Below are 18,986 nucleotides of genomic sequence, written 5' to 3' on the forward strand. Positions count from 1 at the left end.
CACCCGTTCATCCCCAGAGTTTACACAAACCCACCAGTTCAGTCTCTCCGGGGCTCCCCAGGAGGGTGTTTGCACAAACCCACCCGGGGAAGGCGCTCCCAGGAGCCCCGTGGTTTGTCTGCCCTGGGGAGAGGAAGAGGCTCGGGTGGAATCGTTACCAAACCAGTTGTATTTCTCTAAAAAGGAGCCTGTGCAGCAGCGGGGGGAGAACGTTGTGAGGTTTAATCTGTGAGACAGGTAGTGGCTGATGGGCAAGCTCTGGTTTGATGTCCATGTGTTAGGAAAAAAAACAAATGAAAATTTAGGGCTTGACGTGCTCCAGTGCTCTGGGACCTGGGGGAGGGAGTTAACACGGCTCAGGAAGAGGGATGCACCGCCGGTAATGGCAGGATTTATGGGCCACAGGGACATTTGGCAGGACTCCCAAGATAAGGGGGCAGTAATTGTGCTGAGATCAGCTCCAAAGGTAATTCTGGCAGAGGGGGATCTGTGACCACCAACCCACAGACCACCGACCCAAAAGGAGAAAAACTGAGCACGTGGACTAATTAGCACGAGAAGTGAGAGAATCATTAGCTAATAGAAGTTAGAGTGCCTATTAATTATGTAACTTGTAGCCAACAAACACTAATCCTGCATTTGCTAAAATGTGTTAGAAGTTTTGATGACTGATGTACACGGTTTGTGGAGCAATCCCCCTGTACCTTCAGCACTGAATAAAGTCCTGTCGACTTTCTAACCTAACAAACTGGTTAGAGGTAATTTCCCAGTTTTCAATGACAGCACAGAACCACACCCAGCACCGAGGTCACTTCCCAAGCAGCCCTTGACTTTCAGATGGGCTTGGTGCCCCAAAATTTCAAGTTTCCTTTTACTGAAGTGCCTTTGCAGGATTTAACACCACTCACTGGAAGCGACAGATGCTGCCTGGAAAAACTCAAAGCAGATACAGCAAACTGCAAGACCTCTCTTAGTTTTTACAGAAGAGATGATATCAAGTGTCAAAGGTAGCAAATAGCTGAGGTCACAACTGCTAATGGCCAAACCTGGGGCTGCAAGAATGAAATCATTTCTTATGCTTCAGCGTTGGCAGCTTGCAGGCAGCAGGCACAGTTTCACTCTTAAAAAAAATAAACTTTAAAAAACAAAATCCCTTAATTTTTTTGGTGCCCGAATAGAACAAGGGGCGCTCATGAACAATGTGGAATTTGTATACTTAGAAATATAAGAAATATAAGCAGCCATGAAATACAGGTGCTGCTCCAGCCCTAGGAAAGCCTGCACACACGTGGAACTGCGGAGTTGTGGCTGCTCAGAGCAACAGCCACGGGGCACACGCGTTACAACCGCAAACAAAACGCCTCGTGCTGCTCTCACTGAGGCTCTGCAGAGCCTCCCTTACACACAGGCATGTAAATTATCCAGTAGAGGGAAATTTTCGTTATATTTAAATTAGGGCACTCAGAAGCTGCCACAACCAGCCACCCACACCCTGTGAGAGAAGGCGACTCCTCTCTCGCTGAAATGATTTAAGTCACCAAGTGGTTACAACTTCTGCAGTTCTGGGATGAAATTTGGCCATCGAGCTTGCAGAGGGAATGCTGCTTTGATAAGATAATTAACCACTCTAAGTGCAAATAGACTTTCTCTCTTCCAATTCTAACCTGAGATGCAAAAGTAATGATTTGATGCACCTGCCAGAGCTGTTCCCAGGCAAAATCCAGGTGCAGAAGCCTATCTTAAAATCAGTACCTGTAATGTGAAGCAAAGTTTGGAAGAGGCAGACCCAGGTTTGAATTGCTAGCGTGGTTTCTGGCTTGTCTCTGTGTGGGGGACACTACCTAATGTGAAATGCTTTCCTGACTGCCAAAACAGTTGCTACAAAATCAGCACTTCTAGAAGAGGTAGTAGTTTATTAACAGCTTTCCAGAAGGGCTTTTACATGTTCAAACATCAGCTGACAGCAGAAGTTTTGCAAAAGAGTTCTTTGTGGCTGAACTGATGCTCTGAACATGCTGGAGAGATTTATAGTTCATCTTTGGTATCAGAAATCGATTTGATCAGGAACAGGCACTGCTAAAAAGGTGCTGAAAAGGTGTATTTGCTTACAGCTTCAGGGATGACTGAGTGCTGTGGTGTGGACGTTACCACAGTTGGCAGGGGCTGCACCTCCTGGGAGTGCCCAAACTATCTCCTGCTCGACCACCCAGCCCCTCCACAGCAGGCAGAAGTCACTGCTGTGCCTGAGGAGCAAAGCAGCAGGGTCAGCCCAGCGTGATACAACAGCTCTTGGGCAGGGTGATGACCTTCAAAGACATCAGTCCCCTCAAGAGGCCAACCTCCTTGATTAGAGGGTAATTACTGCAGTAACACACACTCTCTGTGTCTCCCTTCTTCATATTTCTCCTGAGAAGGGCTGGATGTAGAAGTTTAGGATGAGAGCCCTCACTCTGAGCACCTCCCAACACAGCCATGGGCTCTGCTCTTCCTAAGGCCAGTCCAGCCCCTCCAACACACACACAACAACCCCTCAGGCACCAAACCCAGCTTGGGATACCAGGCTCTCCCCTGTGTCCATCCTCTCCCTCCTGGAACCCCTCTGCCTCATCTAGACCTGCTGCTAGAAACCACCTCTGGTCTGATAAAAGGTCAAAGAGGCAGGAGCACCCTGTTTTTATCTACTACAATCAGTTACAGAAAACACCACCTTACATTTCACCCTCCCTGTCCTTTTCAAAGCTCACCCATTTCAGCTCAGGTTTGTTTCCCCCCCCATAACAAACACATAGTTTGTAATCCTTCAGGCAGTTTCCCCAGCTAACCAAACCTGCTTTTTTTACCTTTTGGTACAAAGCTGACCAGCTGCAGAGAGATCTCTTGATGCAGAGAGGTCATGAGAACCCACCTTCCCCCCTGCTCAGCTTACCCGAGCTCTGGGTAAGCCCCCAGGGCTGGTTTACATCCTTTCAGATAAAGGTGGGGGCTGCTCAGAGACCAGCTGGCTTTGCTTGAACCAGGTGTTGTGACTAACACTGATTAGAAATCAGAGGAGAAAAAGGACTGGAAAATGGTGCATCACCTAAACCTGACCTTGTGCACAAACACACACTGGAAGGTCTGAGAAAGCTCCACCGGGTTTTCCAAACTCCAACAGGCTTTTTTCTCCCCAAGCTCACAGGCTTTGTGGATCAAGCATTGCCTGCTGTGCAGGAGACCAGCATCCAAACCCCCTGAGCTCTGGGACACAATGAGCATGTGTCTCATCCCACTAATTACCCATTTTGCCAAATTTTCGCAGCAGCTTCGATGCAAAGCCAAGTCTTGGAGGAAATATTCTGTCTTGCTGAAGTAGTGCTGGGTATGTTTGTATACACCAAGAAACGGCTTTTCTCTCTGCTGGAGTGGAATGAGCCTTTCCCCAGGCAAAGGGGAAGTGCCACCTCCTCCCCTGCCCCAGCTGCACTGTCGGATCTCTGAAACCGAAAGCGGCTCCGTTCCTGCCGAAGGAAGATAAATGCTGCTACCACCCAGTGGAAAGTCAGCTCACAGCCCTGGGTGCTTCGCAAAACTTTGCCCAAGTTTGCAAAGACTAATCCTGAACATCCCTACGGAGCCACAGAGCTCCTTCCCATTCTTAGTTCGTCCTTGTAGACGCAGTAATTCTGAAATTTGGACACAAAAACCTAGAAGGTTTGAATGCTTTTTATTTGAATTTTTATACAGCGATACAAATTATACAGATTTGTTACAGTACAGGTTTTGCAAGGGGTTTATAGAGGTACTTTGTGAGTTTTTGGTTTATTTAAAAGAAAGAGGCAGATCTCGGGAGCACGGTGACATGAACAAAACAATCTCATGGCAGGGAGCAAATCCCTGCCATGGGGAACACTAACCTGGCTGAAACCTACTGGGCAGAAAGGTGGTGGCAGCGTTCCCAGCAACAACATCCCCAAAACATCAACCCTGGGATACTCTTGGAGCTTTACACAGGAATTGGTGAGTGTACAGGTAAGTCCTCACAGCCCTTGAATGCACTTTGCTGCAGAGGGGACAGAAATGGGGGAAGCTGATGTCACACTGAGCAGGAGATGTCACAGAACAGAGTCACTGCCACGATGGAAAAGGAAACCATAAAATGCCTCTGATTTAGTCACTCCAACAGGTACAGTAAGATGAGGAACACGATCCCAGACTGACACCACACGTGCCACCAGAGCCCGACTGCCCAGTTCTTGTGCCCATCTCTGCTGGGTCCAAGTGATCAGACACAGGAGGAGCAGCAGAGCTCCCCTGCAGTCCCTGACACCTGGGAGAGGTGCCAGCCACACGGCCAGAGCTTTGGGAGTGTTTCTCCAGTTAGTCCAGAACACACAATGTCATCAAGATATTGCTGTTACTAACGTGCATCAGGCTTGAGAGTCAAGTGCCTGGCACTGAAGGATTAAAGCCTTTCAGAAAGCAGGGTCGAAAATATGATTACACCATCCTAAATGTTTGGTTTAACACTGCTATAGCGAGTGGTATCACGAACAACAGAATAAATTACAGATTATATAGAGAAAATGTGTGCACCAAATAAAAGATGGCTCTCTGCCACTTGCAATACGCTTCATTCCTGCAGTGGTTAAGTGGCTTTTGAGAGGAAGGAGTCAGCTTCCAGATGAGAAAATTCCAGTCTCAGCTGGAAATCAAATTCCTCTTCAGCCACAGAAACTCCCCCTTCTAAAAATTTAGGACAAGCCACACCTACTAAATTTCATCCCGAGAGTCCATCCCAGAGGAGCCCTTGAGAACTACAAAGGTAACTGATTCTAGGCTGGAATACACCAGGACAGAGGAGCAAACCCCTTCTTTCAGAGCCTTTGTGCTCATCTGGTAGCGAAACACAGTAACCATCTGAATGCAAAACATAAACTTAACACAGATTTCAAGATGCTCAACGTTAACAGCTCATCACCCTCGTTCCTGCTGCCAGTGGGAATAACCAGGAGGAAGGAAGGAGGTTGGGACAGAAAACCAGTGACTGAAGCCAACCTGGCACACACAGCCTGTGCCCAAAACACACCCGGGGGAGTAGGGGGATTCCTGGTGAAGGGGCTGCACATGCATTCCAAGATTTGCTGGCTTTAGTATTAAATCTTTCCTACAAAAGGAGGGATTACAATATCACAGGATTTGCTCTAAAACTCTCACCATTTTATCATCTTTCCTGAAGACAAGTCAGCAGCCAGTACTACAGGTAGCAAATGCTCCTACTAGACTATGTGCCAAAGTCAGGATTGAAACTATCACAGTATTCATAAGACAACTGAAAAATATCAGTATCATCCCAAACTGCCCTGGGACAGCGAGGCTTGGCCACAGTCCCCCATCATCCCCAGCCCTGGGACACCTGCAGAACTTCAGAAATTCATGGTCAGCACTGGAGACTTCCAGTAGTGTCAGCACATCTCAGGAGCAGGTGAACAAGTTGTTGCTGCCTTAGGAAGGCCTGTACAGCCACACTTGAGGGCACGAATTTAACGTGACTCTACCATCACCAGCCCATTATTTGAGTGTGTGGACATTCCTCCACCTCTTTCTTCAGCCATCAGAACAACCTTGATGGCCACAAGCACAAAGAGCACCCTCAGGAACTGCTCCAGGCTTGCACAGCCCAACGAGTCGGCCACACGGCGATGCCAGCACTGGGTGCTGCCCTGAGGACTGGGATGAGCTCTCCCAAGGGCCCTCCTGGGCTTGGGAGCTCAGTGGAGTTTAATTTTTGGTGGTTCCCAGGGAGTTTTGCAGCACATTAGATGCTGCTGTTCACTCCTGCAGTGTCCCACAGCTCCTCCAGACACCCACCTTCCCCACCTGCAACCCAACAGCAGAAACACACCAAAGCACTTCCAGCAGTAGCAAATTCAATTCCAATTCCAAAAACTGCCTGCTGCCTTCCTACCTTCAGTTTTGTTTATTTTTCTAAGTTTAAGCTCCAAGAAAGCTCTGCACAGCTACTAGAAATAACTCAGTGAGAACAGGAATAGCCAGAGAGTGAATGATCTGTTTGCTACACTGCTGGTACCTGCTTGGTCTGGGCTTTGCCATGCCAGGCTTAGCTTTAAGCTGCAGATAAAGTCAAGCATTACAGGTTAAACCTCAACTGCTTTTTTTGCTGGTGGGACGGGGAGAAAATAATCTTGTTTCCTCCTACAAAACCTAAATGCCACATCCATATATTAAATATAGTTGTGTCAACTGTTGACACAAGCTGGTTTGATGGGCTTCTGTAGAGGAAAATGTTCATCAGGTGAAGTTTTGAAGGAGGGAAAGAAAAAGGACTGGAGGAGTCTGACCCTGAGCTGCATGGGAAGCACAGTGTGGAATGCTCCAAAGAAACCATGAATGTTTGCATATGAAGAACTATAAAAAGGAAAAGAAAAGGTACTAAATGATGTTGGGATCAGGCTGCATTCACTAGTGGGAAACCCTTGACCAAACCAATATTGGCAGATACAGAAAAAGATTTCTAGAACCAAGATGAGCCACCTCTCTCACAAATCAGGGCTCCCTTCCTCCATGCAGTGGTGAAATCACTGGTTCCACTGCTGGGTTTGACAGCCCAGCTGTGGCAGCAGCTGCAGGGCAGCAACTCCCCCAGCCAGCCCTGCCCTTCCACACACACCTCGGGTGGGGTCAGGGAGGACACCCAGAGGCTCCAGAGCAGGGCTGGGACTCTGCTCAAGCTCTGCAAAGAGGTCTAAAGAGAAGGTGGACTGAGTAGCCAGAGGCAAGAACTTCCCATCCTTTCAGGCCATGGAAAGCAGTAAAACCAGCAGGGAGGTCAGAGCTCATTTCCTCAATAAAATCATGGCTCTACCTCTTTTAACTTACCCTGCAATAAGCACGTATTTCAAAGCCACAGGGCAACAGTCTCTTTAACTGTTAAGTCTACTGGAAAACAGGTCACTTGGAAAAGTTGGGAGAAACCCAGCCTGTGGGACACAGAATGAGGAGCTGTAGCACCCCCAAGTCCCACCTGGCAGCCTCAGCAATGGCACTGAAGTGACACTGAAACCACAGGGTAAAGAACTTGGGCTTATTTCCACCCATAAACAATTTTTACTTCACTGTTCCAGCACTGTTTAGATTAGATTCCTCCCCTTTATCTTTTCCTCTTCCCCCCTTATTTTGTACCAGAATAGCTCTGGTACAAATTAACACAATATTTGAAAACTGAGGGGGGGAAAAAACATGCTAGAGCAGACTCAAATAAAGACCAATGTTAAATATTACTTAATGTTTTCTTTTATTTAAAAGATCATTCACAAAATACCATATCCATAAATTTATTTTGTTATGAAGCAGAATGTGTTAAGTGTTTGGAATTCACTTCTTATTTTTTTTTCCTTTGTTTTTACATTTAAAAGTCAACTGTCTTGACTAGAGGTGAGTTTTTATATGGGAATTTGTTCTTAAAATCTTTTCCACATTGAAGATGTAAATAGATCAATTATTGGTTTGGAATACAACCACACAAATGCATGTCTGTCTTAAATTAAGTATTAGTGTTAGACAAATGGTTCTTATCTCAGAAGCAGATTAAGTGAAAGGCAGCAGGAAGGAAAGAGTAGTTCTGTAAATTGCTGGGACTCTGACTTACAACAGGAACTTTTAGGGAAGAAATTCATCACTAGCAGTGGTGCTGGTAGTGGGGCAGCCATGCTTCCAAACTCCTCTTGCAAGTACTCTGGGGTGCCAGCTGTTCTGTCTGAAGGCTCTCACCACTGGCACTGGGGGCCCAAGTTTTTCCCATGCACTGGACACATCCACACCTCAGGTTTTGGTTTTCAACATCAATGATCTCTCCTTTTGCTCCAGCCTCCCCTCCCTCCTCCCACACAACACTGGCAAGAAACATTTCCAAGTGAAAAGAGGTGCAGCAACACGAGATGCTTTTTACCCAAACTTCTACATGAGAATCTAAAGCAAGAGGATTTCTAATCTGCCCACTTTCAAGGTATTCTAAAAGCTGAGGTCCTAAAACTGTACCCCACTGGGCAAAGAAATTCAGGGGATAGTGGCGATCAAATACTGCATGGCAAAGTATACACTCCTTCAACAAAAATAAAAAAGTCAAATTTTATTGGTAGAAATTTCATTTAAAAATTTACCAAACATGTAAAACCCAAAAAAGTAAGCAGAAAGAGCCAGTGAGCAGTTGTGCTCAAACAGGCACGTTTTTGCAGCACTCTAACCTTGAGCTCAGAGGTGCAGTAGTATCGTACCATTTGGAAGTCAACAGCCAGCAGGAAGAGGCTGCTGGCAGAGGCTTTATCCATACTGATTCCACCAGCTATTCCCAAGGCTTGTCAGGCAAGGCATCTGTTAAATTGATCCTTCCTGGCAACCCCTGTGAAAGGGCAGCTGCCCCCCCCTTAGTTTTCTAAGGGGCTCTGCTGTGAACAGTAACTGTCACCAATTGTCAGGAATGGCATTTCACTGCCCGGTTACAACTGTACGTTCCTCTGTCCAACTCATCTGGACTCTTCAGTTTTCCTCTTCAGAGCCACAGCAATACAGAACGAGACATGCAGGTCAGAAGAGGAGCACTGAGAAGTAAAAGGAAACGATACAGGGAAATAACTAAGTCTAACCTGTGCTTCTAAAGTAAAACAAACCCAGAAAGGAAGAAGTGAAGCAGCACCTTTGTCCAGAGACCTCCACGCTCGTGGAAGCAGCCACACTGCCTTTTCTACTGGCAACTGTGCTGCTTGGAAGGAAACAGAAGAGGGCAACTCAGCACAAAGCAGGCACTAGATACAGCAAAGCCAAGAACGTACTAAAAACCACTTGTTAACAGCTGACATGCATTCACAAGCTCTGTGTTTTCGGTTTCAAAGAGGACAAATACCAGATGGCAGGAATGGTAAACTGCAGGGTTGACATTCCAGCAGAGCTAGTCACTCTGTACTGTCTTGCTTTTTCTCCCGCCTCCCCATTCCCTCCCAACCCCAGACTCAGTCGTGCTCTTTTACTACTTCCTCCCGGGGCTTGGCTCCGCCGAAGATCGCAGAGTTTGGGTTGGCTACTTGATTGAGGGGAGTATCGACCGTTCGAGGTTTGAGCTGCAGTCGGGGTCGCTGTGCTCTTTCCTCTGGAAGAGAAAACAGGCCAGGGCTAAGATCCGGCTGTCGAGGGCAGGAGCTCCCACCTGACAGAGGAACCACGAGTCTCCTTCCCGAGGGAATTACCCAAGGTGGGAGTTTACCTTCTGTTGGCTCTCTGAAGTCCATGGAAGACCCACGAAGGGGAGGCCCATCTCTGAAGCGACCGGTGCCACCACTTCCCATGGAGGCACCGGGTGGTCGCCGGTCTCCGGGGCGGGTTCCTCTACCCCGACCTCCCAAGAAGTCATCGTCTTTGAATCCTGAAGATGGAAAACAGTGGATTTAAAGAGCATATTTTGCAATGTTTTGCATCTAGATTTTTATCTGGATGACTGGAAAACTTCACAAGTCACTGCTGCCAGTCCAAGGTGGTGCACTGAGCCTTTTGTCTGCAGACAGATTTGCTTCACAGAGGTCTAACATGTTCTAGAAGAGTCATTCAGATTCCCTTTGAAACCAAGTATACTATGCCAAGTTCAGAAAGAGCTTTATCCACTTAGAGGCTTATTGGAGTGTTGGAGAGTGGGTCAAGTGAGCTTAAAATATGAGCTTCAGCTGCAACTTCAGATTGTTAACACCATTAGCTGACTTCAGAGACAACACTACAAGTACTCAGAGTACTTCTGTAGCCAGAAGATTCCACTGGCTGCAGCCTTAGCATGAAATCTGCAGGAGCAGAGCAAATGGGAAAATAGCTGGGGAGTAGTGAAATACACAGTCCTTACAGAACAGAGTAAAACCCCAAGGCTTTTTAGCTGTACCATTAAGTGACAAGGTATTTACTAGACTAGTTAAAGGATTGGGGGGGGAAAAAAATCAGATTTTAAACTGATTATATTTCCTCAGTTTATGTATCAAAAAAATCAGGAACTGTCTGTCACTGACCAGAGCTCCAGTCTGTACCAGTGACTATCCTGGAGTATCTCTCCAAACCTCCACTGCCTGCATTGAATTGGAGGAGGATACTTCAATTTAACAGCACAGGAAAGGGAATATACTCAGATTTTCAGAAGCTGCCTGGAAGAGAAAGTTGTTTGGTTCCCAACTGAGATTTTCCTTTCCACTTCAGTATTTGGCAGAGTTGCAGAGCTGTCCCTTACTTACTTCAGTGCCAAACCAACCATCTTTAAAGACTTGATCCAGGGCTGTACGACCTGAGAAGAAAAGCTTTTGTAGCAACTAAGACTTAAATGCTAAACTTTTGGCTCACAAATCACTCGTCCAGCATTTAACAGGCCGAAATGCATCCACATTTGGAGAAGCTGCCAAGGAAGGTATGAAGCTGTGGCACCAGAATGCTTAGCTCCAAAGGCAGGTCAAGCACAGTGCTGTAGCAAGCTCCTCTCTCCAGCATCACACTTCCAATCCATGCTGGTGGCAAGGGCACACTTTGGCACCGCTCCTACATCGTCCATTCCACTCACGCAGAGACCAGACATTGCAAAGTTGCACTTGCCAGCATCTCCCCATCAGAAAATGGACCAAACCCACGAGTTCAGAGGACAAAAGCAATTGTGTTAATGCCACCCTGGATTCTAATAGGTAGGAACTGACTGGAAGGCAAGAGCAAACCCGGTGGCTCTGTCACTACCTTGCACTCAGCAAGCTCAGTCGCTGCTGCATGCATTGCTGTAACAAGTTCAGGAATATTTTGCATTTAAAAGTATTTTGGAACACTAATCCATCTTTGGAGAAGTCAGTTTCTGCAGGAATACACATAAGATGTCACATCTCCCTAAGAAGGTGAAAGCCTCTGCTCTGAAAGAGTGTCAGCCTTTCCACATGACCTGTCTGTCTCTGCTACTATTGAGAAATTTACTCTGCCAGATGTTTGAGAAATGCTTAAAACAGACCGTGAGCTACATCTGGACAAGTATTCTGTCACTTAGGGTGCTTTCACAGAATTTACAATCAAGACTCTCTCCTCTGTTACAAGGCAATGGAAGATTCCCCCTGAGGAATCCCACCACAGCTGCAGGATGTCCAAGTGGGCACATACAGTAGATTCAATCAAAGCAGTAAGGGGGGACAAATGAAAAGGAGAACATTTCGGTGCCTTTTAGGCTCCCTCTCTGTATAAGTGTGAATACTGGTACCAGAATTGAAGTCATCTCTGGAATCCCATCCACCTCCTCTGGATTCTCGGGAACCTCCTCCCATTCCTAGGAAAAAAGCCACAATTGTGTTCAGATCTGAAGCTGTGGGAAAGACTGGGCAAGGGGATACCAAACCAACGTTTCAGTCCTTCAATGTCCAAAAGTCATGCTGCTGGAAAATCCTTTCCTTTCAGTACTACCAAGTTCCATTGCACAGGAACGAACAGTCAGTTTAAATGAACCAAGAATAAATGCTCAGAAAAGTTTCCCTAATACACATTCAATGGAAACCTTTAGTGAGTCTGGTTCAACCAAGCTTTAACTACAGCCAAGCCTCTCTTCACACTGGAACTGGAGACATAGTCCAAAATAAGTATTTGTCTACTTGTGCTTACTCACTTTTCTTACATCATCATAAAATAGTAGCAGATCAGACTGTTGGGCTTATGATTGTCCTCTGCAAGACACAGCATGTTATTAGGGGTATTGGTCTCACTTCCTGGGCCAGGAGTGACAACATATCCAGCCTTTGGACACAAAGCACAGCTCAATTCCAGACACCTCAGGAGCAGCAGCAGCAGCTGGTTAGAAACGTGTTTATGCCACATTTCTCCTCGCAATAGAATTTTCATGTTCACTTGCATGCCTTGTCTCAGCATTAGTCCAGCACCAGAAGACACAACTACAACCATTATATTTTAAGAAGCTACTTAGAAAAATGGAAGTCACCTCTGTCATCAGGCCCGCCACCTTTTCTGAAGCCAAAGCCACCTTTGTCCTGTTTCCTGCCTTCTGCTATGTCCACTCGGAGTGACCGGTCACCCAAGAGCTGTTAAATCAAGGGGAGAATCTGTTCAGGATGTACCACGAGGGCTGCAAAGGAGTTTGAGACTTATGTTTATCTTTGATTTCACAAATTAATTGCAAGTGTACTTACTGCACCATCATATGTAAGAGCTTCCTTGAGTGACTCCACCTCGTCGAACTCTACGTAACAAAATCCTGTAAAAAACAAATCTCAAGTTAACAGCACTTTAGAAGGCCTTTGTAAGAAGCTGCTCCTCCTGCACATCTGCTAATGGCCTCCCTTCTCTTTCCATCTGTGGTAAGTGCAAGATGCATTAATACTGAATGCATTTACCTGTGCCTGTTAATGATGGGGCCAATCCTGAAACAGAACTCTGGGCACCACGTGAATGCCAAGAGCCCTTTTCCACAGAGTTCTCATTGCAGATTAGATCTGATCTATACAACTGTTTAGGTGAATATTGACACTTGTTTCTTGATATTTTTAAACAAGAAGCTGAAATACCTTCTTGGCCAGCATTGTGATTTTGTGTCATCACATTACTTAGTGGATTTATTACTTTTCAAAAAGATCCTCTCCAAGTTAAGCCTTTTCCACCCCTAAAAGTAACTTACAAATATAGTCCCTTTCCACTGGCCAATTCCAATGGAAATTAGATTTGCATCCTCTAAAAGTTGCCTGAATCGTTTATCTACTTGCTTTTTCTCCCTGTCTACTAAAAAAGGACAGAGGTGAAGCAATGGCAGTCTTCTGAAGTACAGGAATATTGTGTAAGTACTCAATGCTTAAGGTCATGGGTCTTAAGTGGGTCAGACACTTCAGCTCTGATAGAATTCATACAAGACAAACAAGGTTTGAGAAAGTCCTTTTAGGGCAGAGCAAATATTGACTCCTGTCACTCAGGTTACATCAAGATGATGGAAGGAACAGTGAATCTCGTTCAAATGAGAAACCTCCATAACTCAACATAAAGATCCCAAGATCAACTGTGCCTTAGCCTGCAATTCCCCATTGCAGTGGCTTTATTTTCTCCTCCCAGTTCTCCTTCTGCAGCCGACCCAGGTGGGAACACTGACCTTTAAATTTATCTGTTTCCTTGTCCCTGACTAGCCGCACGCTCCTGATGCTGAGATCCTTGAAGATGGCATCTATGTCTCCCTGGACAGTGTTGAAGGGCAGGTTTCCCACATAGGCTGTGAAAGGGGGTTCTGTTGGCAGTTCTTTATTTCTGCGGGAACCAAGGCCACCACCACGAGACCTGTTGGAAAAAGCACAGTGCCCTGGAAGTGACTCCCAGCACGGCCACACTGCAGGCTCTGGGGACTGTCACACAGCTCTGGTGGTTTGTCCACCCCTTTGCCTGCACCTGCCACCTTCACTCCTGGTCAACTCCTTTCCAGTGTTACCTGGTGCAGTACTTCCATGGAAAAACCAACCAAACAATGTATTTTAATGCATTAGAGGAACTCAGTAACAAGGTGATGAATGAACTCCTTTCTCATCCCACAATTCATTAAGACCTTATGTTTCCTATCTCTACTGTCCCCTGCTCAAAAACACTGTATCTTCAAAACCACATCCTAGACTAGAATTTTGAGAATCATTTATAGCAGTGAGGAAATACTTGTATTTGTTTGTCAGCTTATCCTGACACTAAGCTGGATCCAATGCTTTCAACCAAATAGTATATTATCAATACCCACTCCACAATCATCTAAATTCTTTCAGCAGCATTTATCTTAACAGAAACACCTCCTAAGTCTGAAGTTGTTGCCATAACTGTCAGATACCTGGACTGGAATGCTTTGAATCAAACACACCATAAAAAACTTGGTTGAGCAAGGGGTTCTAAGGCAGAAAACCCAATTTCAGTGCTGTCTGGATGTTTAGTTCTTCCTTTGTGCCGTGAATTACAAACTGCAGTAAACTAGGTGGTCTTTCCCTGTCTCATCCCTCAGTCTCAGTGAAGCTCTTGGCATTGGCTGCTGAGGAATTAAATTGTCCCAGCTAAATTCTTTACTGTACCATTGTAACACACCTGTGTGTGAATCCCTGTAGAGCCAAACCAGCTTGGATCTCCTGTACAGAGAGCAAGGTAACAAGGCAGCCTGAAGTTAAAGCTCTTGGACTTGCAGACTATGGGGTGCCACTGGTTCCAACACCATTTGCCTCCCTCAGGAACCTCTGATCTTTACCTGGGATGCCTCCCTTCCACTCTGCCCATCTTCCCTTTATCACCTGCCTTCTGCTGGGCTTTGCTCATGTTTGTTCCCCTTCCCAGAGGCTCCCTGTGCATTTAAGAGCCCAGTGGAACACAAGCTGTACTAAAGCAGATTTGCCAATGTGACATGGACCAATCAGAGTGCTGCAGAATCCTACCTAAAATCCAGGAGGTCAAATAATTTTATTATTTCCTTTTATTCTGGCTGGTTGCATGCAGCCAGAAAATCCATTGGGCCAGCAAGGTACTTGTCAGTATTTTTCCTCATTCCAGAATAAATATTTTATTGCTAATGAATCAGATAATGCATTAAGCTTGAATAAGATTCCTTAACTCTTCCTAGGTGAGCCTGTCATTTGTGCCTTTTTATGGCAGCAGCTCCATGCAGGAATCATTTATCACCACCATTATCAACATGCTGCTAAACATACTTGAATCACAACCTACATATCTTTAATTAGTGTCCACCCAGGTTTGTATTTTTGCATTTTTGACAATATTCCTCATCTGCCTTTGTCTCATTAACAAGTCAAAAACATACTGGAGAACTAAAGCTGCAATAGCTGGGTGCTGTGAATGTATAGCAGAATTAACTTCAGTCACAAGACCAAGTTTTAAGGAGGAACTCCAAGAAAGCTGAGTTGAGTTGCTCTTCTAAATAATTCCATAATATGTAGAATCAGGTCCATGTCTTTGTCCTTAATTCTCATCTATGGCATAAAGAACAGCTATTAAAATGTGCATTTAATTTGCAGTCAAAAATAAAAATAAAAATCAATATTTATGCTCTATAGGAACATCAGAATTGCCCCAGCTGAGTTGCAAAGGGGCATCCCCTCCTTGAGCACATTCTCAGCACGTTCCTGAGCTGCCAGTGACCTCCTCAGTGAACTGATTCACCCAAAAACCCACCCTGGAGTTGAATCCTCAGCCAGATCAACCAGGTGATCTGGACAGCTGCAAACAGCACCGTGCCAAGATGGGAAGGGGAAGGAGAGCAAGGGCTGGAACCTCAGCTTTCACCAGCAACCCCCACTTGAGCCACTTTGGGAACCACACCCACAATCCCCAAAAGGATTTTGTGTGTCACAGACAAACCTCGTTTCTACCACAGCACACCAGAACTTCCCGGGGTGCCTGTGTGCAAACCCAGGCCCTGTTGTGAAATTTGATTCATTTTATGTCAGGAAATGAAGTATTCTTTCTGAACTTGATATGAAGGCCTTGGTTATCAGATACAGAACTATGCATTTGGTATTTCAGTTTCCGTTTGAAGAACAGGAATGGTCAACAACTAACTAAGTTCCAAACTGCTTCCTACTGAATCCAGGGTATAGAGACACTAAAACAAACTGGTTTGGTACTTCCCTACATTTTTCCAATACTGAAACAGTGAAATAAATTAAAAAAAGGGCTGACTTCAGTAACCAAACAATGAGATTGGAAGAAGATTCTCTCATTTACAACAGAATAGGACAAAAGTCAAAAAATAATTGAAAACATCTCTGAACCAAGTGAACTGGGTCACACCAGAGTGTTGAATGAATATCTGCATTTCCCACTCAGTGTAACTTGCTCAGACACAATTAGGTAATAATTATGTCATCTCAGTGTGGGAATCTGAAAGACAGGATTTGACTTCCTTTCCAGAAAACCAGAGAGCTGAAGAGGAAAGCTTGCTTCTAGTGACTGAACTTACCTTGTGGTGGGCAGAGTTAATGAGGTGGAAGGACAACTGAACTATCATTTTGAAGCTACACTTTTGGAAAGTTTAGTTCTCTCTCTAGAAAACAAGATCTGTGAAAAGTTCAAAAAATATACTTGCAAGCCAGCAGGTGAGTTAAAGAGCCTTTCCCTAGGGATCAACGCTCAGGATTTGCCAGAGGCAAGAGCCTACCTGGGTTCCAACATTAGAGCCCTACTGGGGCACTGTAAGGATCAGCAGGATGCAAGTTCTGCCAGGAGCCTCCAAGACCACAGCTCTAAATTCATACCCAATTTATTCAAGCAACCCAGGACACCTCTACAGCATCAGATGTCTTCAACAAAAAGCTTCCCCAAGGCTAAAAATTAGGAGACATCTATTAACACTGGATGGGTGAGACACAGGACCCAAAAACTGCCACAAGGACAGGGACTAACTCTCCATTCTCATTGAGCTGAGCAGCAGTTCAGCAGGTGAATCTTAACCTTTAGTAAGGAGCTCAGTGCTCCAAGCCACACCTAAATAAACAGCCCAGCAGCGATTCAGGAGTGACAAACACTGTTCCCTTCAACTCTGCAGATGTTTCAACTAGGCCTCAGTGTGATTAATTACAGGGTTTTGTGTCATATTTCGGGCTCCAAAACAGTTCCCAAACAGCCTTTATAGTAAGTTTTTTGTAATTAATGTCAGCAGCATGTTCTTCATCTGGAATAAGGTGACTTCTGCATCCCATAGTGTTGTGCTTCAGCTCTGAATCAGAGCACCATCAGACACAGGAGGGGTAGCAAACCAGGCCTCATCACACCACAGTCACATTCTGGTGCTCCCACACCATCATTTTGAAGATTATGAGAAAGAGGCAGATCTCACATATGCTAGAACCTGTTGGGCACTGATTTCCCATCTGTCACACTGAAATCTCACTCTCTGTACACACAAAGGTTATGCAAAATGCTACTTTTACAAAAACTACTATACCTCAACTGAGTTTACACTACTCTTACACTTCTAGAGTGCCTAAAAATGAGTAGGATGCAATTTAAATTAACATGGGATTCTTTAATCAGAACCTTCAAGAAGAATGTTTTCATTACACTTCCCATATTACAGGACTTTATACAAAGTACAGAGACTTGTTAAGGTCTGAAATTGTGAATTAGCTGTTAGTAACTTACTAGCAATAATGTTAAATCAGATGCAAGGACAAGTTCCACTCTAATATTAGTGGTGTCTGAGGCTTAAAACTGCAGCTAGATCAGAATAAGTACATTTTCTCATCTGTAAATGCATCTACTAGTCTGCAGGATGCCTCTAGCTCTCCAAACAAGGATCCAGGTCTTGCCTGAGAGCAAGTTGGAAGTTCTCTGTTACAGAAATCTGAATATGAAATAGCTGTAATTTCATTACTTCATAGAATGTGCCTACACTGACTAGGCTACACTGCACAGCAACATCTGCATTTATTATGTGTCAAATGCTACTCTAGGCCACTGGCAAGGTTATTTTGTTACAGAATTTAAAAAAGAAAACAACAGAAATGTAAGTGGCTACATCAGCTGTTTGCCCTGGGACATCTCTGGATTAGACACAAAGGGTATCTGTGCATGAAAATGAGCTTAAAAAGCTTAAGGGTCAGAGAGTTTTCAAAGACAAGAAAACTTACTGCTGTTCTAACCCCAGCAGCAGCTTGTCCCTGCTGCCCAAAGAACCTGAAATGAAACCAGGTTATTCCTCTAAGAGCAGAAAAGATATGAACAGTATCGATCAGGAAACACCTCGGGAGACGAGGTGATACAGTAACATACGTGTGAAGATTTGCTCACCAGGAAGTTTATTCCATGCTTTTATACCTGCTGTTTTGGTTTGGTGCAACAAAGAAACCCACAGTAGCACCAACCTTCAAAAAGTCCATTGTTCGATCGCACCTCCCTAACCTGATTCAAGACAAACTCCTAATTGCTGGTTATTGTCTCCGTAGCTCCTCCCCTACGCGCACTCCCCAGCAAGGAGACAGGGGCGAGCCCTCTCCCCAAGGATCGGGGGTTTGCAGTCGGCACCCGGAGCCCCGGATAACGCAGGACGACGGCTCCCCGAGAGGAGGCACCACAAAGCCCTCCCATTTCCTCCCTCCGCAGGCACCACCACAGCCCCTGCCCCGCTTCGGGGACGCTCCCTCCGCCCCTCCCGGTGCACGATCCCCTGCCGGCCCGCCCTGGCTCCGGCCCAGCACCTCCAAAACCCCCGCTCCGCTCGCCTGCGGCCGGCGGATCGCAACCACCCTCCACCCCTCCTCCTCCTCTTTCCTCCCGCCCATTCCGGCGCTCCCGGCCCGCAACCCTGCGGGCTCACGCGCCGACCACGGCCGGGACCCCGGCGACCGCCGCACAAAGCGGGGCGGGCCGCGGCCAACGGGACAGAGCCCTGCGGCGCCCCGGGCGGTCCGGGGCAGCCGCTCCCCCCGCTCGCCATCCCCTCACGGCGGGGCAGGCCGCGGCCCCGCCTCGCGTGGCCGAAAAGAAGCCGCGGGGGCGCCGCTCCCCCCGCCGCCTCCTGCCCGGCGCGGGGGCGAGCCCCCCGGGCGCGGCCCCCGGCCCGCTCACCTCGGCCGCCGCCGAAGCTGCTGCTAGCGCCCGGGCGTCGTAGGGATCGAAATCCGCCATCGGGCCGCCGCGGCCTCGTCCACCGTTGCGAAGCGTGACAGGACGCGCCCCGCAGTGAGCCCGCAACGCTTATATACGGCGGCGCGCGTGGCCGGGGCTGCTGCCCCGCCCGGCGCCTGCCGCCAGCTCCCCGCCCCCGACGGCGGCTGCCCGCGCCTGCTGGGCCTGTGCGGAGGCGCGGCGGACGTGCCGGGACGGGGATCTGGCCCGGGGATCCCCTGGCCGCGTCTGCCGGCGATCTGCCCGGCGGCGGTAACGCCTCCGGGTGGCGTTTGCGGGGCGCTCGGTGGCTGACACGAGCCCGGCCCGCGGCTCTGAGGCGGTTTTAGCCGCCCCGGTGGGTC

At 46.9% G+C, this 18,986-nt stretch overlaps 1 protein-coding gene across 1 annotated transcript; it reads right to left on the minus strand.

The window, feature by feature from the left end:
- Positions 1–7,272: 7,272 nt before the first annotated feature.
- Positions 7,273–17,894, minus strand: EIF4H (eukaryotic translation initiation factor 4H). The gene is made up of 7 exons (XM_018087903.3): positions 17,880–17,894; positions 13,133–13,379; positions 12,186–12,250; positions 11,978–12,077; positions 11,249–11,314; positions 9,254–9,412; positions 7,273–9,139 (listed from the first exon to the last, which is right to left on the minus strand). Exons 1-7 carry the CDS (start codon positions 17,892–17,894, stop codon positions 9,003–9,005), a joined length of 789 nt encoding a protein of 262 aa, XP_017943392.1. The 3' UTR covers positions 7,273–9,002.
- Positions 17,895–18,986: the final 1,092 nt, after the last annotated feature.

The sequence above is a fragment of the Manacus vitellinus genome, unplaced genomic scaffold, assembly GCF_001715985.3.
Source record: "Manacus vitellinus isolate BGI_N305 unplaced genomic scaffold, ASM171598v3 scaffold_32_pilon, whole genome shotgun sequence".
Lineage (NCBI taxonomy): Eukaryota > Metazoa > Chordata > Aves > Passeriformes > Pipridae > Manacus > Manacus vitellinus.

Excerpts from the sequence above, each read along its gene's own strand:
- EIF4H (XM_018087903.3), bottom strand. Across the intron at positions 11,315-11,977 it reads TGGCGGGCCTGATGACAGAG|GAATGGGAGGAGGTTCCCGA; the intron begins GTGACTTCCATT and ends CTTTTTTCCTAG. Across the intron at positions 9,413-11,248 it reads CAGAGATGACTTCAATTCTG|GATTCAAAGACGATGACTTC; the intron begins GTACCAGTATTC and ends TTCCATCTTCAG.